This window comes from Mirounga angustirostris, unplaced genomic scaffold, assembly GCF_029215605.1.
Source record: "Mirounga angustirostris isolate CCGP_5_RB_7025 unplaced genomic scaffold, mMirAng1.0.hap1 SCAF_1, whole genome shotgun sequence".
Lineage (NCBI taxonomy): Eukaryota > Metazoa > Chordata > Mammalia > Carnivora > Phocidae > Mirounga > Mirounga angustirostris.
In genome coordinates, this window is record NW_026991709.1 from 153,505,179 (window position 1) to 153,524,584 (window position 19,406).

General features: G+C 41.8%; 1 protein-coding gene and 1 non-coding gene across 13 annotated transcripts in view; both read left to right on the forward strand.

The window, feature by feature from the left end:
- The first annotated feature begins 688 nt into the window (after positions 1-688).
- The window catches only part of CNOT10 (CCR4-NOT transcription complex subunit 10), an 83,713-nt gene continuing 64,995 nt past the window's right edge, over positions 689-19,406 (forward strand). For 7 of the 12 annotated variants that reach the window (XR_010411244.1, XM_064590367.1, XM_064590374.1 and 4 more), the window contains exon 1: positions 706-1,000. Coding sequence is in view for 11 of the 12 variants with exons in the window: in XM_064590367.1 (XP_064446437.1) it covers positions 979-1,000 (22 nt within the window). In the remaining variant the exon portion in view is untranslated. Of the gene's footprint in view, positions 1,001-11,104; positions 11,322-19,406 lie in introns of those variants that run through there. The other 5 variants (XM_064590362.1, XM_064590369.1, XM_064590366.1 and 2 more) reach the window with 3 other exon arrangements.
- LOC123841707 (U6 spliceosomal RNA) lies at positions 14,667-14,769 on the forward strand. Its single transcript, XR_006790269.1, has one exon. It is a non-coding gene; the product is annotated as a U6 spliceosomal RNA (small nuclear RNA).

Genomic DNA, 19,406 nt, shown 5'->3' on the forward strand with positions numbered 1-19,406 from the left:
TAAATCAAATCAAATGTGCAGTCTTCAAAAATCCTGACCAGTACTCCCTAAAGCTGTCAAAATCATCAAGGACAAGAGAAATCTGAGAAACTATCACAGTCAAGACTAGCCTAAGAAGACATAAGGAATGTAATGTGATGTCCTTGACAATCCTGGAACAGAATGGGGACAGTGGGGAAAATTGATGAAGTTACAAAAAATATATGGTAATGTACCAATCAAGGTCGTTTCTTAGATGTGACGGATGTACCAGTTATTCAGTCAAAATCTATGATGCTCACAACACGGGAAACTAGGTGGGGAGTATACAGGAACTCTATGTATCATCTTTGCAATTTTTCTGCAAATATAAAACTATTCTAAAATAAAATGTTTCGTTTACGGGAATTGCAAGTGTCTTCTCACAGAATTGGGAGAAATCAGTGGAAGCGTACAGGTGTCAGGTGTTATTATTGCGATTTTACGTAAAACGCGGGAGGAAAGCTCTGACACTTAGGAATTTTGACCAGGATAAGCAAGGGGTAATCGCGTGCAGATCCCTCCCCGGCTACCCAGCACACGCCCACAACCCCGAGTGAGCATCCGTCCGGTCGGGCGCGCACGCATACGCACACGCACACGCACACGCCGCCGGGGGCGGGGCGCTCGGGGGACGCCTGCGTGGGGCGGGGCCAGCCGCAGTTCCCACACCCGCGGCGGCCCCCGGAAGTGGTGTGTACCAGGATGCCGTGGAGCGGAAGCTGTCCCTGGCGGGAGTCAGTGGGGCTACCCGGCCTGAGACTCTGCCTCTTGTTGCTAGACGACGCGAACTAGCCTTCGTCACTTCCTCAGCCCGCCGCCTCCCCACTCCCCAGGCCGGAACCCAGGGGCCCGGAGCCGGGGTGGGCTCGTCTTCCGGGGTCCAGGACCGCAGCTAACTCGGCAGCTGGAATCGAGGCCACGCCACCTGCGGGGAAGAACCTAAGCTGGGCTGGGAAGATGGCTGCAGACAAGCCTGCAGGTGAGGCTCCCACGCCCCGTGTGCTGAAGCGGTGGGACACGCAGGGGTGGGCCGACCCTGGCGCTGAGTCTGTGGGGACTAGGGGGTGGGGGCCCGAGGGCGATTTTAATTTGGGTGTGCATTTGTCTCCCCCGTCCTCTCCCTCGACCGTCCCATATGTGAGTCTTTGGGCCCCAGATCGATAGTTTGTTTTTGTTTTTGTTTTTATCTAAGTGCAGTATGAAGCCACTACTGACCGCCTTTGCCCCACTCTCCAGAATATCTGACTTAAATGTAACCACTTCACAGGCTTTTCGGTTTTCCAGTGGGGAAGGCAGAACAAGCAAAGTTCACCCTGGAGCACACAGCTGCCTTAAGTCCCCTGGCTCAGGATAAGACTCACCTGGGCTGTTTGCCCCACATAAGCCTGCCTCTGGTCAGCGACGTCCTATGTAATTAGTTTTGTGAAAACTATTTAAGTAGACATAACATTAGAGCGTCTCTATTCGTTCTATGCTCGCAGATATCTTGGGTTTAGAACCTATTTTCCCGTAGTTCCTCAAGGTTAATTAATTTAATCTCGATTATTTTCTTTATGGATTACTGCTCCATTCCTAGAATCTTCTCCATTAGGGTATGTAAAATTCTTTCCTGCCTACCTCTGGGACGATCTGCGATATGTGTCTTTTAAGAAATTAATGTTCTCGGGTGCCTGGGTGGCTCAGTCGTTAAGCGTCTGCCTTCGGCTCAGGTCATGATCCCAGGGTCCTGGGATCGAGTCCCACATCGGGCTCCCTGCTCGGCAGGAAGCCTGCTTCTCGCTCTCCACTCCCCCTGCTTGTGTTCCTGCTCTCGCTATCTCTCTCTCTGTCAAATAAATAAATAAAATCTTAAAAAAAAAAAAAAAAGAAATTAATGTTCTCTGTGGCATCTCAATTATGTTGGGAGAGTTTAACTGACAGATCTTAGAAGTGGTCAACACTAAGACTTTTTGCAGTGAAATTTAAAAAAAAGAAAAGACAGTCTCTATATTCTGTAGATTTTGATCTCAGTAAGGGACAGATGGACTTGATTTGAAATGAAAGCCAATCCTAATATAGGTACAGATGAATAAAATTGTTGAAAGATCTCTTCAGTAAACTGAGAAGAAAAACAATAGAGAAAAGGTTTACAAAGTCAGGATAATAGAATATGCTGTAGAATTTTAGGTAGGCTGGTCACAGAAAGGCTCGGGTGAAGTGATATTTGAGCAAATACCCACATGAAATGAAGGAGCCATATGGAATGGTTAGGGTGGATAGGGAGAATGTTCCAGGCAGGAAATAAGCATGACTTGTCCAAGGCTGGACGAAGGGGACCAGCATCTTCCTTCTTAATTGATGACCGTTATCTGTTCCCCAGGTTTACCATTCCTCCTTGCCCATATCTTTTGCACTTGCCTGGAATGACCTTTTTAGGCCTAAAGCCCATCTAGTTTTCAAGTCCTACCTCAGTCATAAAGCATTCTTCTACTTGTTCATTCACTCACAAAGATTGAGTACCAGGCACTGCCTTGGATATTGAAGAAATGGGTATGACACACTCCCTGCCTTTGAAGACCTACTGCTCAGTTTGTGAGAGCCCTAATACAGTGGTACATCCATTTGGTAGGATGTATGTAATATAGCCATGTAACGTAGCTATGTAATACGTGTAGTGGAGGAGTAAGGTCCAGGGCGATTTGGGACTGTGTCTTTGGTTGAAGTTTATAGGCCATGTTGTAGGAAATTCTTACCTAGATAATGTTAAATATGTATTAAGTAGATGAGTGTTTAATGTGGTTCCTTTGAATCTCTCCTCCTCTCCATCCCCATTTCACCTGCTGGGATTCTAGCTTTTATCTCTTAATGGGGTCTGTTTCACATTAAGCAGCCTTCTGACTGCTGTTTGTTTCTCTTCCTATCCAGTCCATTCTTCTCACTGCTGTCTTTTTATTCTAAAACACGAATTGGAACATACTATTGCCACCCCTGTAAACTTTCTAAGATTGCACCATCTTGTGTGCATCACATCCTCACCCTTTAATGTCATTTGTGAAACTTCACAGTCTGTTTCCAGCTGATGTTTCTATGTCAACACACCTAGCTCTTCACACCAGAAATGACTCTCTTGAAAAGCATTGTGTTCTTTTGAGTTTCTGACTGGTAAGAAAGAAGGGAAAGTGGTATCTTCCTTTCTCTTCTCAATCTGGTAAACACTCTCTTCATTCAAAGTCTAGTTTATATGCTGCTTCATCTCTGAGCTCCTGAGCTCAGAGCCCTTGTCATGGAGGGTATTGTGTGCTTATTCTTAATTAGGTAAGAAAAGAGACCCATGAAAGCGTTTAAGAAAGTAAGTGACCTGGGACGCCTGGGTGGCTCAGTCGTTAAGCATCTGCCTTCGGCTCAGGTCATGATCCCAGGGTCCTGGGATTGAGCCCCACATCGGGCTCCCTGCACTGCGGGGAAGCCTGCTTCTCCCTCTCCTACTCCCCCTGCTTGTGTTCCCTCTCTCGCTATGTTTCTCTCTGTCAAATAAATAAATAAAATCTTTAAAAAAAAAAAAGAAAAGAAAGTAAGTGACCTGATCATAGTGTGGGAGGGGGTAGATTTAAGTGAAACAAGACTGGAAGGCCAGAGAATAGCTAAAGCCAGCTAATGTTGTGATATTAATTTATTCCGTAAATATTTACCCATGGCCTGCTTTGCCAGGCACTAACATAATCTCTGTAGTCCTGAAGCTTATAGTATGAAAGACAGATAAACATGTAAACAAAATAAGAAATAATTGTGACTTTTAAGTTGTGATAAATATTGTGACAAAAAGGACAATGAGTAGGATATGAGAGGATAATGAGAGCAAGGACCCTGTTTTGAATAGATTGGAAGGGCTCTCTTAGAAGTAACATTGGAACCCTCAATATAAAGAGCCAGCCATGGGGGGGAAAAATGATCCAGGTAAGAGGAGCAACAAATGTACAGACCCCTTGGAAAATGTTTAAAGAGAGTGCGAAGACCCCTTGAATATAAGCACCTCGAAGAGAGGTACTTTTATCTGTGTTAGTCTTGCTCTTATCTCCAGTGCCTAGAACAATGGCTGGCATATAGGAGGCACTCGATACGTATTTATAGCATGGTGAGCAAAGGAGCATGAAAGATGAATTCAGTTGTGTTGGGCTGGCCTATGTCAGTTTGAGTTCATTCTAATGGGAAGCCATTGGGAGATTTCAGCAAGAGCATCATGTGACATGATTTATGTTTTAACTGAGGTAGGTAAGAACTGATGAAGAGATAGAAGTAAGGGGTTTGAAACCAGACAGCCTGGGTTCATCCTAGCTCTACCACTTGGTATCCATGTGACCTTGGGCAAATTTTCTTTTGTAAAGTAGGCTCCACACCCAGCATGGAGCCCAACAGAGAGCTTGAACTCGCTGACTCTGAGATTAAGACCTGAGCTGAGATCAAGAGTCAGACGCTTGGGGTGCCTGGGTGGTTTAGTTGGTTAAGTGTCCAACTCTTCATTTCAGCTCAGGTCATGATCTCAGGGTTGTGAGATCGAACCCCATGTGGGGCTCTGTGCTCAGCAGGGAGTCTGCTTCAGATACTCTCTCTGCCCCTCTCCCCTGCTTGCTTGCTCGTGCGCTCTCAAATAAATATATAAATGAGTCAGATGCTCAACCAACTGAGCCACCCATGCACCCCTTGGTTAAATGTTAAGACCCTTTTTAAGCCTCAGCTTTCCTCTGTAAAATGAGAATGATAACAGTATCTGTGTCTCAGCATTAATAAAGGGTTAAAATGACATCATCTCAGGGCCTGATTTTTTTTTAAATGTGGGCTGATATTACTTTGGGGTAAGCGGTAGGATGGAAAGGAGAGGCAGATACGAGAATGTTTAGGGAGTAAAACTGGCAGAATTTGTGAACTAATTGGGTATAGTAAGTGAGCAGAAACCTTTTTCCTTAGGAAAGGTTCTTAGTTGGACCTCAGTTTCTTCATTTGTAAGATGGGTGTCCTAGCAGTTTTCTAACTTTTTTTTTTAAGATTTTATTTTTCAGTAATCTCTATACACAAACATGGGGCTCAGACTTAATAACCCCAAGACCAAGAGTCACATGCTCTACCAACTGAGCCAGCCAGGTGCCCCCTAACTTCTAATAGCATTTTATTTTATTTTATTTTATTTATTTTATCTTATTTTTTAAGATTTCATCCATTTATTTGACACAGAGAGAAAGAGAGCGAGCACAAGTAGGAGGAGTTGCAGAGGGAGAGGGAGAAGCAGGCTCCCCACTGAGCAGGGAGCCCGACGTGGCACTTGATCCCAGGACCCTGGGATCATGACCTGAGCTAAAGGCAGACACTTAACTGACTAAGCCACCCAGGTGTCCCTTTATTTTTTTTAAAGATTTTATTTATTGATTAGAGAGAAAGCAGGGGGAGCGAGGGCAGAAGGAGAGGGAGAAGGAATCTGAAGCAGACTCTGCCGGACTTGGGGCTCGATCCCACAACTGCAAGATCATGACCTGAGTTGAAACCAAGAGTCGGACATTCAACCAGTTGAGCCAACCCAGGTGCCCCCCAATAGCATTTTTATTTATCTCATAGGGTTGTAGCTTAAGTGTATCAACTGAGGTAAGGTGTACTATTTAGCTCACATCCTCTGAGAAGCAGAACTCAAAGTGCTTTTTATTTGGAAGGTGCAAACTCAAGATGGTAAAAGTGAGAGAGAGAAAAAAGTAAGGCAAAGGAAGGTGCAGTACATTAATACCTGGCTCCTGTTTCACCTTGAGCTAAGAGACAGAGCATGTCACTTGCATAAGGGATTTTTCTGAAAGGGTTTAAAGGAGAAACTGCACTCCAGAATAGTTCATATGAAGAGAAAAAAAAGGGATAATTTATCTGTCCAGTTTCCTCCCATTTCCTGTTTCCAACTGGTAAAGACTTACTCCCTGAGAAACAAATTGACCTGTGCTTCTGGATTGTGTGGCTTCTCAGTGACTGATCTGCCAGCGGTTCTCATGCTCTGATTTGTATTTCAGCCAAACTGTAGAGGAGGGTGGATGGGGGACCAACCAGAGACAAAGATTGAGGGGGGGGCATTGGGAGGTTCACAAGGTCCATGTCCCTATATGACATATAAAAGTGATGTGAAACTGGTTGGATTTTTGATTAAGGAAGTACCAACAGTGTTTTAGGATGATTTATTTGACCTTATTTTTTCATGGTTATCTGAAGGGAGAAAATGGCTGGAATTAGGACACAACATCCTAGATTTGAATCTATCTGAGAATTTGAACTGTGAGGCTGGCTGTAGTAGGCTTAATAGGAAAAGGTTAACAATATTATGAATAAGGGAAAGATAGGACCTGATGGGTAATAGGAAATCAGGAAAAGAGTACTTACAGATGGCTTTGAAATTTTGAGCCAGGATGGCCACAGAAATGATAACAACAAACAAATGGGAAAAATTTAAGCCAAGGCTATTTTATTTTATTAAAGACACCCAAAACTGATGATTATTATTAAATGTATAAGGTAAAAAGTATTAAATTCTCTGTTGCCTCTACCCGGTCTCTGCCTCCAGGTAGCTTATACTGAGTTTGTGTGTTCTTCCAGACTTCTCCTATTCCTACCCTAGCTCATATTGACTTAAAAATATGTATGTGCAGGGTCACTTGGGTGACTCAGTTGGTTAAGCTCCGGACTCTTGGTTTTGGCTCAGGTCATGATCTCATGGGTTGTGGGATAGAGTCCTGCTCCATGCTCAGGGCAGAGTCTGCTTGAGATTCTTTGCCCCTTCCCTCTCCCTTCCCCTCTGCTCCTCTGCATGCATGCACATGCACCCTCTCTCTCTCTCTCTCTCAAATAAATAAATTCACTCTTAAATAAATAAATAAATATATATGCAGATGAGGAAATAAACTATGTAATACCGTCCTATCATTTGCTTTCTTCAGGGTCCAGTAAGGAATCTGTGCATATATGAAATTTTTTCAACTTTGTATTACAAAGGATTTTAAACATCCAAAAAATTGAAAAAATGAGTATCCATATGCCCACCACCTAGTTAACGATTGTTACATTTTGCCATATTTACTTCCTCTATCTCTAGCTACAACTTTTAGTATTGAATCATTTCTAAATAAGTTATAGACACTTCATCTCTAAATATTTCACTATGCATTTTTAAAGATTTTATTTATTTGACAGAGTGTGAGCACAAGCAGGGGGAACAGGAGAGAGAGAAGTAGGCTCCCCACTGAGCAAGGAGCCCAACGCAGGGCTCGATCCTAGGACCCTGAGATCATGACCTGAGCTGAAGGCAGATGCTTAACTGACTGAGCCACCCAGGCACCCCTCACATGCATTTTTTTTAAAATAAAGCCATTCGGGGCAGCTGGGTGGCTCAGTCCTTAAGCATCTGTCTTTGGCTCAGGTCATGATCCCAGGGTCCTGAGATGGAGCCCCGCATCAGGCTCCCTGCTCCCTGCTCGGCAGGAAGCCTGCTTCTCCCTCTCCCACTCTTCCCTGCTTGTGTTCCTGCTCTCACTCTCTCTCTCTGTCAAATAAGTAAATAAAATCTTAAAAAAAAAAAGGCCATTCACCTATATAACCATTGTCATACTTTAGAAAATTAATATTTGAATATATTAAATTTCCCAGTTGTCATAAAAATGCTATTTAAAAGCTTAAAGAAGCTGTGCTTATCTGGCAAAGTATCAGTTAAAAGATAATAGTAGGGGCGCCTGGGTGGCTCAGTCGTTAAGCATCTGCCTTCGGCTCAGGTCATGATCTCAGGGTCCTGGGATCGAGCCCCGCATCGGGCTCCCTGCTCTGCAGGAAGCCTGCTTCTCCCTCTCCCTCTCTCACTCCCCCTCTCCCTGCTTGTGTTCCCTCTCTCGCTGTCTCTCTCTGTCAAATAAATAAATAAAATCTTTAAAAAAAATAAAAAATAGTAAGTTAAAAAGATGAAAAGTACAGCATAGGGAATAGAGTTAATAATACTGTAATAATGTATTAACTGCACCTACTGTGGCAAGCACTCAGTAGTGTATAGACTTGTTCCATCAACATGTTGTACACCTGACACTAATATAACACTACGTTAATTAAACTTCAATTAAAAAAAACTGCTTTTCAAACTAAGATCCAGTCATAGTTTACACATTATATATGTATATATATTTTAAGTCTCTTCAGTATATTAATTCCTAGTATTCCTTTATGTTTTGTTTTGTTGTATGACAGTGATTTTTGAATCAATTGTCTTGTAAAATATCCCACATTCTGGATTTGTCTAATTGTTTCTTCTTAGTATCCTTTAATTAGTTCCTTGTCTTCTGTATTTTCCATGAACTGAAAGTTGTTGCTTCTGCAGACTTGATTAGATTTAGGTTTACCATATTTTTGAGATACTTTTTAGATGATTTTGTATGCTTTATATAAAGTGCATAATGTCAATTTCAACTTGTCCATTGTTAGTGATGCTAAATTTCATCAGTTTGTTAAGGTAGTGACAGGAACATCTTTTTCCAATTGCAATTAGAAGTAATCTATGGGGTAATAATTTGGAATCATGTAAACATCCACCATTGATGATCAGTTATATCATTGGGGGTTGCACAGTGGCACTTTTCCTAGTTCTATTACTGTTTACATTTATTTGCTGATACTATATAAAGAATAGCTCTCCCATATCAACTGGGAATGAACTATAACTCTTCCCAGAAAGGCATGTTAAATGTTAAAAACTTGAAAATTCATCCTTTTTTTTTTTTTAAAGATTTTATTTATTTATTTGAGAGAAAGAATGAGAGAGAGAGCATGAGAGGGTGAGGATCAGAGGGAGAAGCAGACTCCCCGCCGAGCAGGAAGCCCGATGCGGGACTCGATCCCGGGACTCCAGGATCATGACCTGAGCCGAAGGCAGTCGCTTAACCAACTGAGCCACCCAGGCGCCCGAAAATTCATCCTTTTCATTTACTAGTTTTCAGGATAAGGAGTTGATATAATAGTGACCTACATTTGATATTTCAAGTGTCTTTAATGTTTAGGAATTTAGAGTAATGTATTGGTCTTATGATTCCTTTTTTTTTTTTTTTTTAAGATTTTATTTATTTGACAGAGAGAGAGAGCGCACAAGGAGGGGGAGCAGCAGGCAGAGGGAGAGGGAGAAGCAGGCTCCCTGCTGAAGAGAGAGCCCGATGCGGGGCTCAATCCCAGGACCCTGGGATCACGACCTGAGCCGAAGGCAGACGCTTAATGACTGAGCCACCCAGGCGCCCCTGGTCTTATGATTCCAATTTTAAATATATAATTGAGTGTATAGTTGATTTGTACATGTGAACTTAAGTTGAAACCTTAACTATATATTTTTGCATGGACATTAAAGAGTACCTGAGTCACTATTTTTGTAAGTTAAATTTTTTTAGATTTATAAGTTCAAGTCAATTGTACTTAAAATTGAATATATTAAAGTAGTAGAAATTTTATGTCTCAATGTGTCTAACTTTGTAAGGGAGATCAAACGTTCATCACAGCCCTTTAAAATTAAAACCCCAAATAAAATGTCTAAGTTGTGGGGTGCCTGGCTGGCTCAGTTGGTAGAGCATGCAAATCTTGCTCTTGGGGTTGTAAGTACAAGCCCCACAATGGGCATAGAGACTACTTAAAAATAGAACCTAAACAAAGAAAAAGATGGGACAGATGACTCAGTCAGTTAAGCATCTGCCTTCAGCTCAGGTCATAATCCCAGGGTCCTGGGATTGAGTCCCACATCGGACTCCTTACTCAGCGGGGGGCCTGTTTTTCCCTCTCCCTCTGCTTATGCGTGCTCTCTCTCTCTCTCTCACAAATAAATAAAATCTTAAAAAAAGTCTAAGTTGAATGTAAAAGCTTAAGGGAAATCTAGGCTTTCTGAATTTATAACATTAATAAATCAAGTATTAATATTTGAAAACTAGAGCAAATCTCTTTTCTGTGCATAAAAACTACGCTCCAGTATGAAAATTAAAATACTCCTCAGCAGGGTGCCTGGCTGGCAGTCAGTGGAGTGTGATCTTGATCTTGAGGTTTTTCGAGCCCCACAATGGGTGTAGCGATTCCTTAAAATCTTAAAAAAATACTCAGCATGGTAGAGGTCTGGTTTGCCTGTCTTTTCCAAAGCATGTTATATTGATTTTTTTTTTAAAGATTTTATTTATTTATTTGACAAACACAGCAAAAGAGGGAAAACAAGCAGGGGGAGTTGGAGAGGGAGAAGCAGGCTTCCTGCTGAACAGGGAGCCCGCTGTGGGGCTTGATCCAAGGATCCTGGGATCATGACCTGAGCCAAAGGCAGATGCTTAATGACTGAGCCACCCAGGCTCCCTAGAGTCTTTTTTTTTTTTTTTTTTTTTAAGATTTTATTTATTTGACAGAGAGACACAGTGAGAGAGGGAACACAAGCAGGGGGAGTGGGAGAGGAGAAGCAGGCTTCCCGCGGAGCAGGGAGCTCGATGTGGGGCTCGATCCCAGGACCCCGGGATCATGACCTGAGCTGAAGGCAGACGCTGAACGACTGAGCCAGGCACCCCTATTATTGATTCTTGATATTCTCTTCCTTTATTTCTGTAGTGCTGGACAGGGTGCTCAAGTCTGAGGCATTGCTGGCCACATATTATTTCTCTGAGCTATGTAGTAATCAGCTGTTATATGTGTAGGGTTTTGGTAAGTCAGAGACACTTGTCCAAGTGATAGAAAACCACATGCGAGGTGTATGAACTTCAGTTATATGGTAACTTTGGCAAACCTGAATGATTTTTCTTTGAAATGGCATCCTTTTTTAAAACTTGCCTTCGCAAAGGCATTAACACTATTTTGTGACCATACTAGTAGGTTTTCTTAGTTTTTAACATTCCTTATTCATTTGGAAAAAAATGTCTTTTCTTGAACATCATTGAAGTTATATTTTGAAAAGTGTAGCTTGTGTGGAATACCCTCCTCCAATCAGATTTCAGTTGTTAACATTCTGTATTAGAATGTGTCTGTGCTTTCAGTTAACTGACTTCTTTCAGTTTTGAAATAGCAGTGTATTTCTTTTCTACTTAGTTCAAACCTAAAAGCAATTGTTTGGTTCAAAATGAAGCCTGTTGGCTTAAAGGGTGTTAAGGTTTTTGCTCCTAAGAGCTCTCTGCGCCTGGAAGGTCAGCCATGTTCGTTAGGCCAGAGTAGAAGGAAAGTCAAGCTTATGGATGAACGCCCATACACTCTCACAATTGGCAATGGAGACTACTTTTGGACAAATAAAGACACATTATGGAATTATGTGCAGACTCTTTCTGGTAAGAACTCAGCAGTTACAAATACTGTTTTAAAACCTGATTATGAAAATAACACCCATTCTTTATAGAAAACAGGAAGATAACAGGGAAAATAAAAATAATAATCCCATTGGAGTATTTTTGTTTTAAAGTTTTATCTTGAAGTAAAAATGCAAATAAAATAATGGTTGGTTAACTTGGAAAAGGCTACTCTTTGGGCTCAGTTCTCCAAAATATCTGTAGAAATGAGAATTTCAGAGTTTCTTGTAAGCCTTAGAGTCTAGCTTATTTATTTATCTTAAAGTTCACTTCTCTCTTTACCTGGAGGATTGTAGGAGGCTTTTACAGTTCCTGGAGGATAATGGTGGAAAGTAGAAGCTTAAACTCTTCAGTGCGTTGGTGAATTGTTGGGTTATTTCCCCCTGCTTCATAGTATATATAAATCACTCTTTGGCAGTTGGGCCCAGAGGTCCCGTAAAAGAATATAACCTAGAGAGGGTATATTTTAGAGGAAGCTATGAAGATAACTTGATGGCACATTAAGAAATTTTGGCATTTGGTTTAAATTTTGTGTACTTCCTTATGAGCGAAGATAAATGTTGTAAACACTTAGGGTTTCCTAAAATTTTTTAAAGTGTTTGTGTTCATTGTTAAAATTTTATGACAGATGTACATGCAGTTGAGGGTTCTGCTTCACTCTAAACTCATTCTTCGATTTCTGGAGTCCTGAAATCCTGTGTCCTATTTTTACACATTTACAAGTAATTAGTTCTGGGGCACCTGGCTGGCTCAATCAATAGAGCATGCGACTCTTGATCTCAGGGTTGTGAGTTCAAGTTGGGTGTAGAGATTACTTTAAAAATAAAATCTGGGGTGCCTGCGTGTCTCAGTCCATTAAATGTCCAACTTCTGATTTCGGTTCAGGTCATGATCTTAGGGTCATGGGATTGAGCTCTACATAGGGCTCCAGGCTCAGTGCAGAGTCTGCTTGCCCCTCTCCCTCTGCTTCTCCCCCTGCTCACATGCGTGCTCTTTCTCTCTCAAATAACATCTTTTTTTTTTTCAAATCCAAAATAAAGATTTTATTTATTTATTTTTTTAAAGGAGATTTTATTTATTTGACAGAGAGAGACACAGTGAGAGAGGGAACACAAGCAGGGGGAGTGGGAGAGGGAGAAGCAGGCTTCCCGCTGAGCAGGGAGCCCTACGCGGGGCTCAATCCCAGGACCCTGGGATCATGACCTGAGCTGAAGGCAGACGACTAACAACTGAGCCACCAGGCGCCCCCAAAATAATCAGTAGTCACATCTCTACCAACTGAGCCAGCAGGCGCCCCCAAAATAAAATCTTAAAAAATGATAATAGTAAATAAATAAAAGTAATTGGTCCTTACTGTTATTATACACCTAAAGTTTTGCAAAACAGATGTATTGTGTAAACAGGTTAACAATAACTTATTGTCACTGGCTTTCTAAAGAAAAAGCTATCCTTTTTTTTTTTTTAATTTTATGTTTTCAGTAACCTCTACACCTGGAGCGCCTGGGTGGCGCAGTTGGTTAAGCATCTGCCTTTGGCTCAGGTCATGATCTCAGGGTGTTGGGATTGAACCCCACGTCAGGCTCCCTGCTCAGTGGGGAGTCTGCTGCTCCCTCTGCCCCTCCACCCACTTGTGCTTGCTTGCTCTCTCCCTTTCTAATAAATAGTTAAAATCTTAAGGGAAAAAAAGTAATCTCTACGCCCAACAAGGGGCTTGAACCCACAACCCTGAGATCAAGAGTCGATCCACCAATGGAGCCAGCCAGGTGCCCCTAATAGTGTCCTTTTAAACTTTCTTTAATAAACTATTCGTTTTCCTCCTCCCTATTAGGACTCAATTCTTATCTGTATGCTGAAGTGGAAATGAAATACTAATTTATCTGCTAACTCTTTTTTTCATTTATCTTATATATTTTGAAAGTTTTATATATTTAAGTATATATATATTTAAGTATCCCAGTGTGGGAGTCAAACTCATGACCCCGAGATCAAGAGTCACATGGTCTTCTGACTGAGCCAACCAGGCACCCCTTATCTGCTAACTTTAATTATCAGAAGTAATACTAAAAAACCCAAATACCAGAATACCTTTTTTTTGTAGAGCAGATCTAAGTCTTTGATAAGTTCACTTAAGCACAAGTTATATTTTGTTCTTGGTGTTAAGTGGTGATTCTCAAAAGAGTATGCAATCCTACTGGGTATTTACCCCAAAGATACAAAAGTATGGATCCGAAAGGGTACGTGCACCCCAATGTTTATAGCAGCAATGTCCACAATAGCCAAACTGTGGAAAGAGCCAAAATGTCCATCAACAGATGAATGGATAAAGAAGATGTGGTATATATATATATATATATATATATATATATATATATATACACACACACAATGGAATATTATGCAGCCATCAAAAGGAATGAGATCTTGCCATTTGCAACGACGTGGAGGGAACTGGAGGGTATTATGCTGAGTGAAATAAGTCAGAGAAAGACATGTATCAGATGACCTCACTGATATGAGGAATTCTTAATCTCAGGGAACAAACTGAGGGTTGCTGGAGTGATGGGGGGTGGGAGGGATGGGGTGGCTGGGTGATAGACACTGGGGAGGGTATGTGCTCTGGTAAGCGCTGTGAATTGTGCAAGACTGTTAAATCTCAGATCTGTACCTCTAAAACAAATAATGCAATATATGTTAAGAAAAAAAAAAAGGCAGGAGGGGAAGAATGAAGGGGGGGAAATCGGGGTGGGGGGAGAAGAACCATGAGAGACGATGGACCCTGAGAAACAAACTGAGGGTTCTAGAGGGGAGGGGGGGTCGGGGGATGGGTTAGCCTGGTGATGGGTATTAAAGAGGGCACATACTGCATGGAGCACTGGGTGTTATGCACAAACAATGAATCATGGAACACTTCATCTAAAACTAATGATGTAATGTATGGGGATTAACATAACAATAAAAAAGAATAAGTAGAGATTAAAAAAAAAAAATATGCAGTCTACCAGTGCTGGCTCCATTGGTGAGAAACTGCAAGAATCTTTAATGGTTTTGTCAAAAGGAAAGGGGAAGGGAGGTAATATTTATTTAGCATCTCCAAACAGAGAGTTAGATGGCGAAGAGGAGACCGTACCGGAGATGTGACCGATTCCAAGGCTTATACTGCTTTCATTGCACTGTGTTTCCCTCTTGAGAGAGGGAAATTGGGAGTCTTTACTGACTGCCAACATGTGCCTGGCCAGGGCTCTTGGAGTCAGCTCTGTGGAGGACTGGTTCTTTGAAATGCTCTTGGAATATACAGGATTCTAGATAGTTATCAAAAATGTCCACATCGTGCTTGCTTCAGCAGCACATATACTAAAATTGGAATGATAGAAGATTAGCATGGCCCCTGTGTGAGGATGACAGGCAAATTCGTGAAGTGTTCCATATTTTTATATATATTGGGAATGTTAACCAAAAAAAAAAAAAAAGCCCACATCATGAATGTAAATAGAGTTTAATGACACCTCACACACCCAGAAGCCCCCTGTATGCATCTTGCAGTCACTAGACTCCTGAAGGATTGATTTGAAAATTAAATGAGTTAAGCTATCTGAGGTGCTTACGTGCCTAACACATAGTGAGTGCTCAATAAAGGCTAGATGCTATTGTTGTTACAGTTAGGCAGAAATTGCGGGTAGTATAGGATGGAGAAGCAAACAGTTTCTCAAGATAGAACCTGGCATAGTAGGGGCTGGAAAGAATGATGGTTGTTTGAGAGCTGCAAGCGGTTTACATTTGGAGCCCTATATCCTCAGGACTTCCATGCCTGCCTTCTGATTTAGGTCCAACCTCACCTCCCATCCCCACTCCCTCTCTTTCACAGCCCCTGTTATTGTCATAGCATTATTCACATCTGGAGTCCTGTATTTGTATCTTTTCTCCCCAAGGAGTCTCTTAGTTTCACAAGTGCTGGAACCTTGTCTGTGTGGTTTACATTTACATCGCTAGCACTTAGAACAATGCTTGACCCATAGTGGTCTCTCAGCTATTTATTAATTGAATGCATGGCTTGAATTTATCACATATAAGCCAAACTATCACAGTTAAAAAAATAACTCCCAGGCAAGTGTTCCGTGTTTCACCATGGCCAAAGTTAAAGAGTGAACAATGTCTTCTGAGAAACTTGGGGTGATGGTAATGGTAGTGGTTGTAGGAATTATTGAGTAGTAAATTTGGGGGACAAGATGATCTGCCATTTCCCCCCATGTGGAGATTTGTCTTCCATTGATACCTTAGTTAGATATAAGTGTTGCTTTGTGAACAAACATAGCTGTTTCTTTATAGAAGCTTGTTTGGGGGACTGAATTTCTGAGTTGGAGGGTACCCTAAAAGCCATCTAATACAGATGCTCGTTTTAGTAAATAGGGAAGCTGACATTTGCCCCAGTTCCATTTCTGTATCATCTGTTTAATTTCAAAAGTGGCACTAGAGTTTTGGTCATCGTATTTTATTTCCAGGTATTGTCTCCACCTCATTGTGCTACCTGGTCCTGCCTGTCTGTTGAAAATAATACAGTCTGTACTACCATGCCACATATGGGGACTTTCTCTGCCAGATACATTTCAATCACTTCACATATATTCTTAACAAAGCCTCCCAATAACTCTGAAAAATGTTTTCTTATCCCCATTTTGCACCTGGATTCAAGCTTTGGAGGTCTTTGGATTCAAGGCCGAAGCAACAATTCTATCTGAAAAAAAAAATCTATATAAATAAGAAATTCAAATATCACAAGATTTTGATAGTTTAAAGAATTCTTCTTTATTCTGAGTCATAAACAGTGGCATCACCCTCACATGTCTATGTTTGCAGCCCATTGCATCATACTTGTGCAATGGTCATATTTCTTTTTATTAGTATTCCATTAATGATGCATGGAGTTTTTGTTGGTGAGTAAAACTAAAAAACCAGAATGTTCTTTGGGAGATATTGAAACATAAAAGACATCTTTTTAAAACAAAAGGTAGATTTTTAAACCCATTTAAAATATTAACATTAAAAATGAGGGGCGCCTGGGTGGCTCAGTTGGTTAAGCGACTGCCTTCGGCTCAGGTCATGATCCTGGAGTCCCGGGATCGAGTCCCGCATCGGGCTCCCTGCTTGGCGGGGAGTCTGCTTCTCCCTCTGACCCCCCCCCATACTCTCTCTCTCTCAGTCTCTCTCTCTCAAATAAATAAATAAAATCTTAAAAAAAAAAATGATTAATATTTGGGGTACCTGGGTGGCTCAGTCGATTAAGCATCTGCCTTCGGCTCAGGTCATGATCCCAGGGTCCTGGGATTGAGCCCTGCATTGGGCTCCCTGCTCGGCGGGGAGTCTGCTTCTCCCTCTCCCTCTGCCGTGATCTCTGTCAATTAATAAATTAAAAAATCTTTTAAAATGATTAATATTCAAAAAAACAAAAATGACTAATATTTTATCACCAACATAATACTCTTGCCATAAATGTTAGACTGTATGCATGAGGAAACAATCAGATAAACCCAGAATATGGAACATTCTACAAGGCAACTAGCTTTGGCTCTTTTTTTTTAAATTTATTTGAGACCGAGCATAAGCAGAGTGAGGAGTAGAGGAAGAAGCAGACTTCCTGCTGAGCAGGGATCCTGATGCGGGGCTTGATCCCAGCACTCCACCTGGGATCATGACCTGAGCTGAAGGCAGACGCTTAACCGACTGAGTCACCCAGGTGCCCCAAGACAATAATTATTTTAAAGAGACTAAGCTAGGGGCGCCTGGGAGGCTCAATCAATTGGTTGAGCGTCTGCCTTCAGCTCAGGTCATGATCCCAGGGTGCTGGGATCAGCCCCGCATTGTGCTCCCTGCTCAGTGGGGAGCCTGCTTCTTCCTCTGCTTCTCCCTCTGCCTGCCGCTCCCCCTGCTTGTACTCTCTCTGTCTCAAATAAATAAATAAAATCTTTAAGGAAAAAACAGCTTGATAAGTAAAAAATGGTAAGGCAGTGTTCTGGACTAAAATAAACAAAAGCTATTTAACTGAGGAAATGTGTGAGCCTTGATTGGTCCCTGGATTGGGAAGGGAAAATAAAGTTATAACATGTCTTAGAACCGGGGCTCCTGGGTGGCTCAGTTGTTGAGCGTCTGCCTTCGGCTCAGGTCATGATCCCAGGGTCCTGGGATCGAGCCCCGCATCGGGCTCCCTGCTCAGTAGGAAGCCTGCTTCTCCCTCTCCCACTCCCCCGTGCTTGTGTTCCCTCTCTTGCTGTGTCTTTCTCTGTCAAATAAATAAAATCTTAAAAAAAAAAGACATGTCTTAGAACCATCAGGGAAATTTGAATGAAATTAGTGGACTATTTGTTAGATGATACTATTGAATTATTACTTTTCTTAGTGTGATTATTTTATTTTGGTTATGTAGGAGAATGTCCTTAAATCATAGGAGAGACATGCTGAAGTAGGGAAGTTAAATGTCATATTACTTTCAAATGATTCAATGAAAGAAATATGTAAATAATGAGAAAGCAAATGTGGCAAAATGTTAAAAATTATGAATCTCCATTTATATAACTAATGTTCTTGAAATGACAGTTGTTGAAACAGAGAACAACCTATCAGTGGTTGCCAGGGGTAGGGAGGCAGAGAGGAAGTGAGTGTGGCTATGAAGTATAATAGGAAGGATACTAGGGGCGCCTGAGTGGCTCAGTCAGTTAAGCGTCTGCCTTCGGCTCAGGTCATGATCCCAGGGTCCTGGGATCGAGCTCCACATCAGGCTCCCTGCTCAGTAGGAAGCCTGCTTCTCCCTCTCCCACTCCCCCTCTCCCCCTCTCTCTCTGTCAAATAAATAAAATCTTAAAAAAAAAGTAGGAAGGATACTTCTGTTGATGAAAATTTGTGTTTCTGGGCCATAACATTGTTAGCATCCTGGTTGTGATACCATAGTATGGTTTTGCAAGATGTTACTATTGGGGGAAAGTGGGTAAAGGATACAAAGAATCTCTCAATTTTTTTTTTAAGACTTATTTATTTTAGAGAGAAAAAGAATGCACGTTCATGTGCAGGGGGAGGGGCAGAGGGAAAGAAGCAGACTTCCCACTAAGCACGGGGCCAGACTAGCATGGGGCTCAATCTCACAACCCCTGAGATCATGACCTGAGCCAAAATCAAGAGTGGGATGCTCAACCGACTGAGCCACCCAGGTGCCCCTCAATATTATTTCTTACAGCTGCATATGAATTTACAAGTATCTTAGAATAAAAAGCTTAATGTAAAAAACAGTGAATCTAGGTGAAGACAATGTGGGTGTTCATTGTATTTTTTTTTTATTTTTTTAAAGATTTATTTATTTGAGAGAGAAAAAGAACATGAGCAGGAGGGGCAGAGGGAGAGAGAATTTTAAGCAGACTCTATGTGGAGTGCAGTGCCTGATGTGGGGCTCAATCTCAGGACCCTGAGATCACATTCTGAGCCAAAACCAAGAGTTGGATGCTCAACCGACTGCACCACTAGGTGCCCCTGGGTGTTCATTTTCATCGTATATTCTTTCAGCTTTTCTGTAGGTATGAAAATTTTCAAAATTGAAAGTTGGGGGAGGGAGTTGGAGGAAAAAAGGTCCAAAAAAATCAAAAGAAAGCTAGCTAGCTAGCTTGCTTGCTTGCTTGCTTGCTTTCAAAAGGATTTTACTTATTTGTCAGAGAGAGAGAGCATAAGCAGGGGGAGCGGCAGGCAGAGCAGGGCAGAGGAAGAAGCAGACTTCCTGCTGAGCAAGGAGCCTGATGAGGGACTCAATCCCAGCATCCTGGGATCATGACCTGAGCCCAAGGCAGCCGCTTAACCGACTGAGCCATCTAGGCGTCCCAAAAGAAAGTTTTCTAAGTGGGAAATACTGGTAAATTGTAGAGGACAGTTTCTGAAGACTGATCTTGATTAAGTACAACTTGTATTTTGAGTTCAGTACTTCAGGGAAAAGCAAGAAATGTCATGATTAATTTGAGAGTAAATGAAGCTAAAATAATCCATAGCATTATAGCTGGTTATGCCTTCTCAAGGTGCCTTCCTTCCCTCCCTGCATTC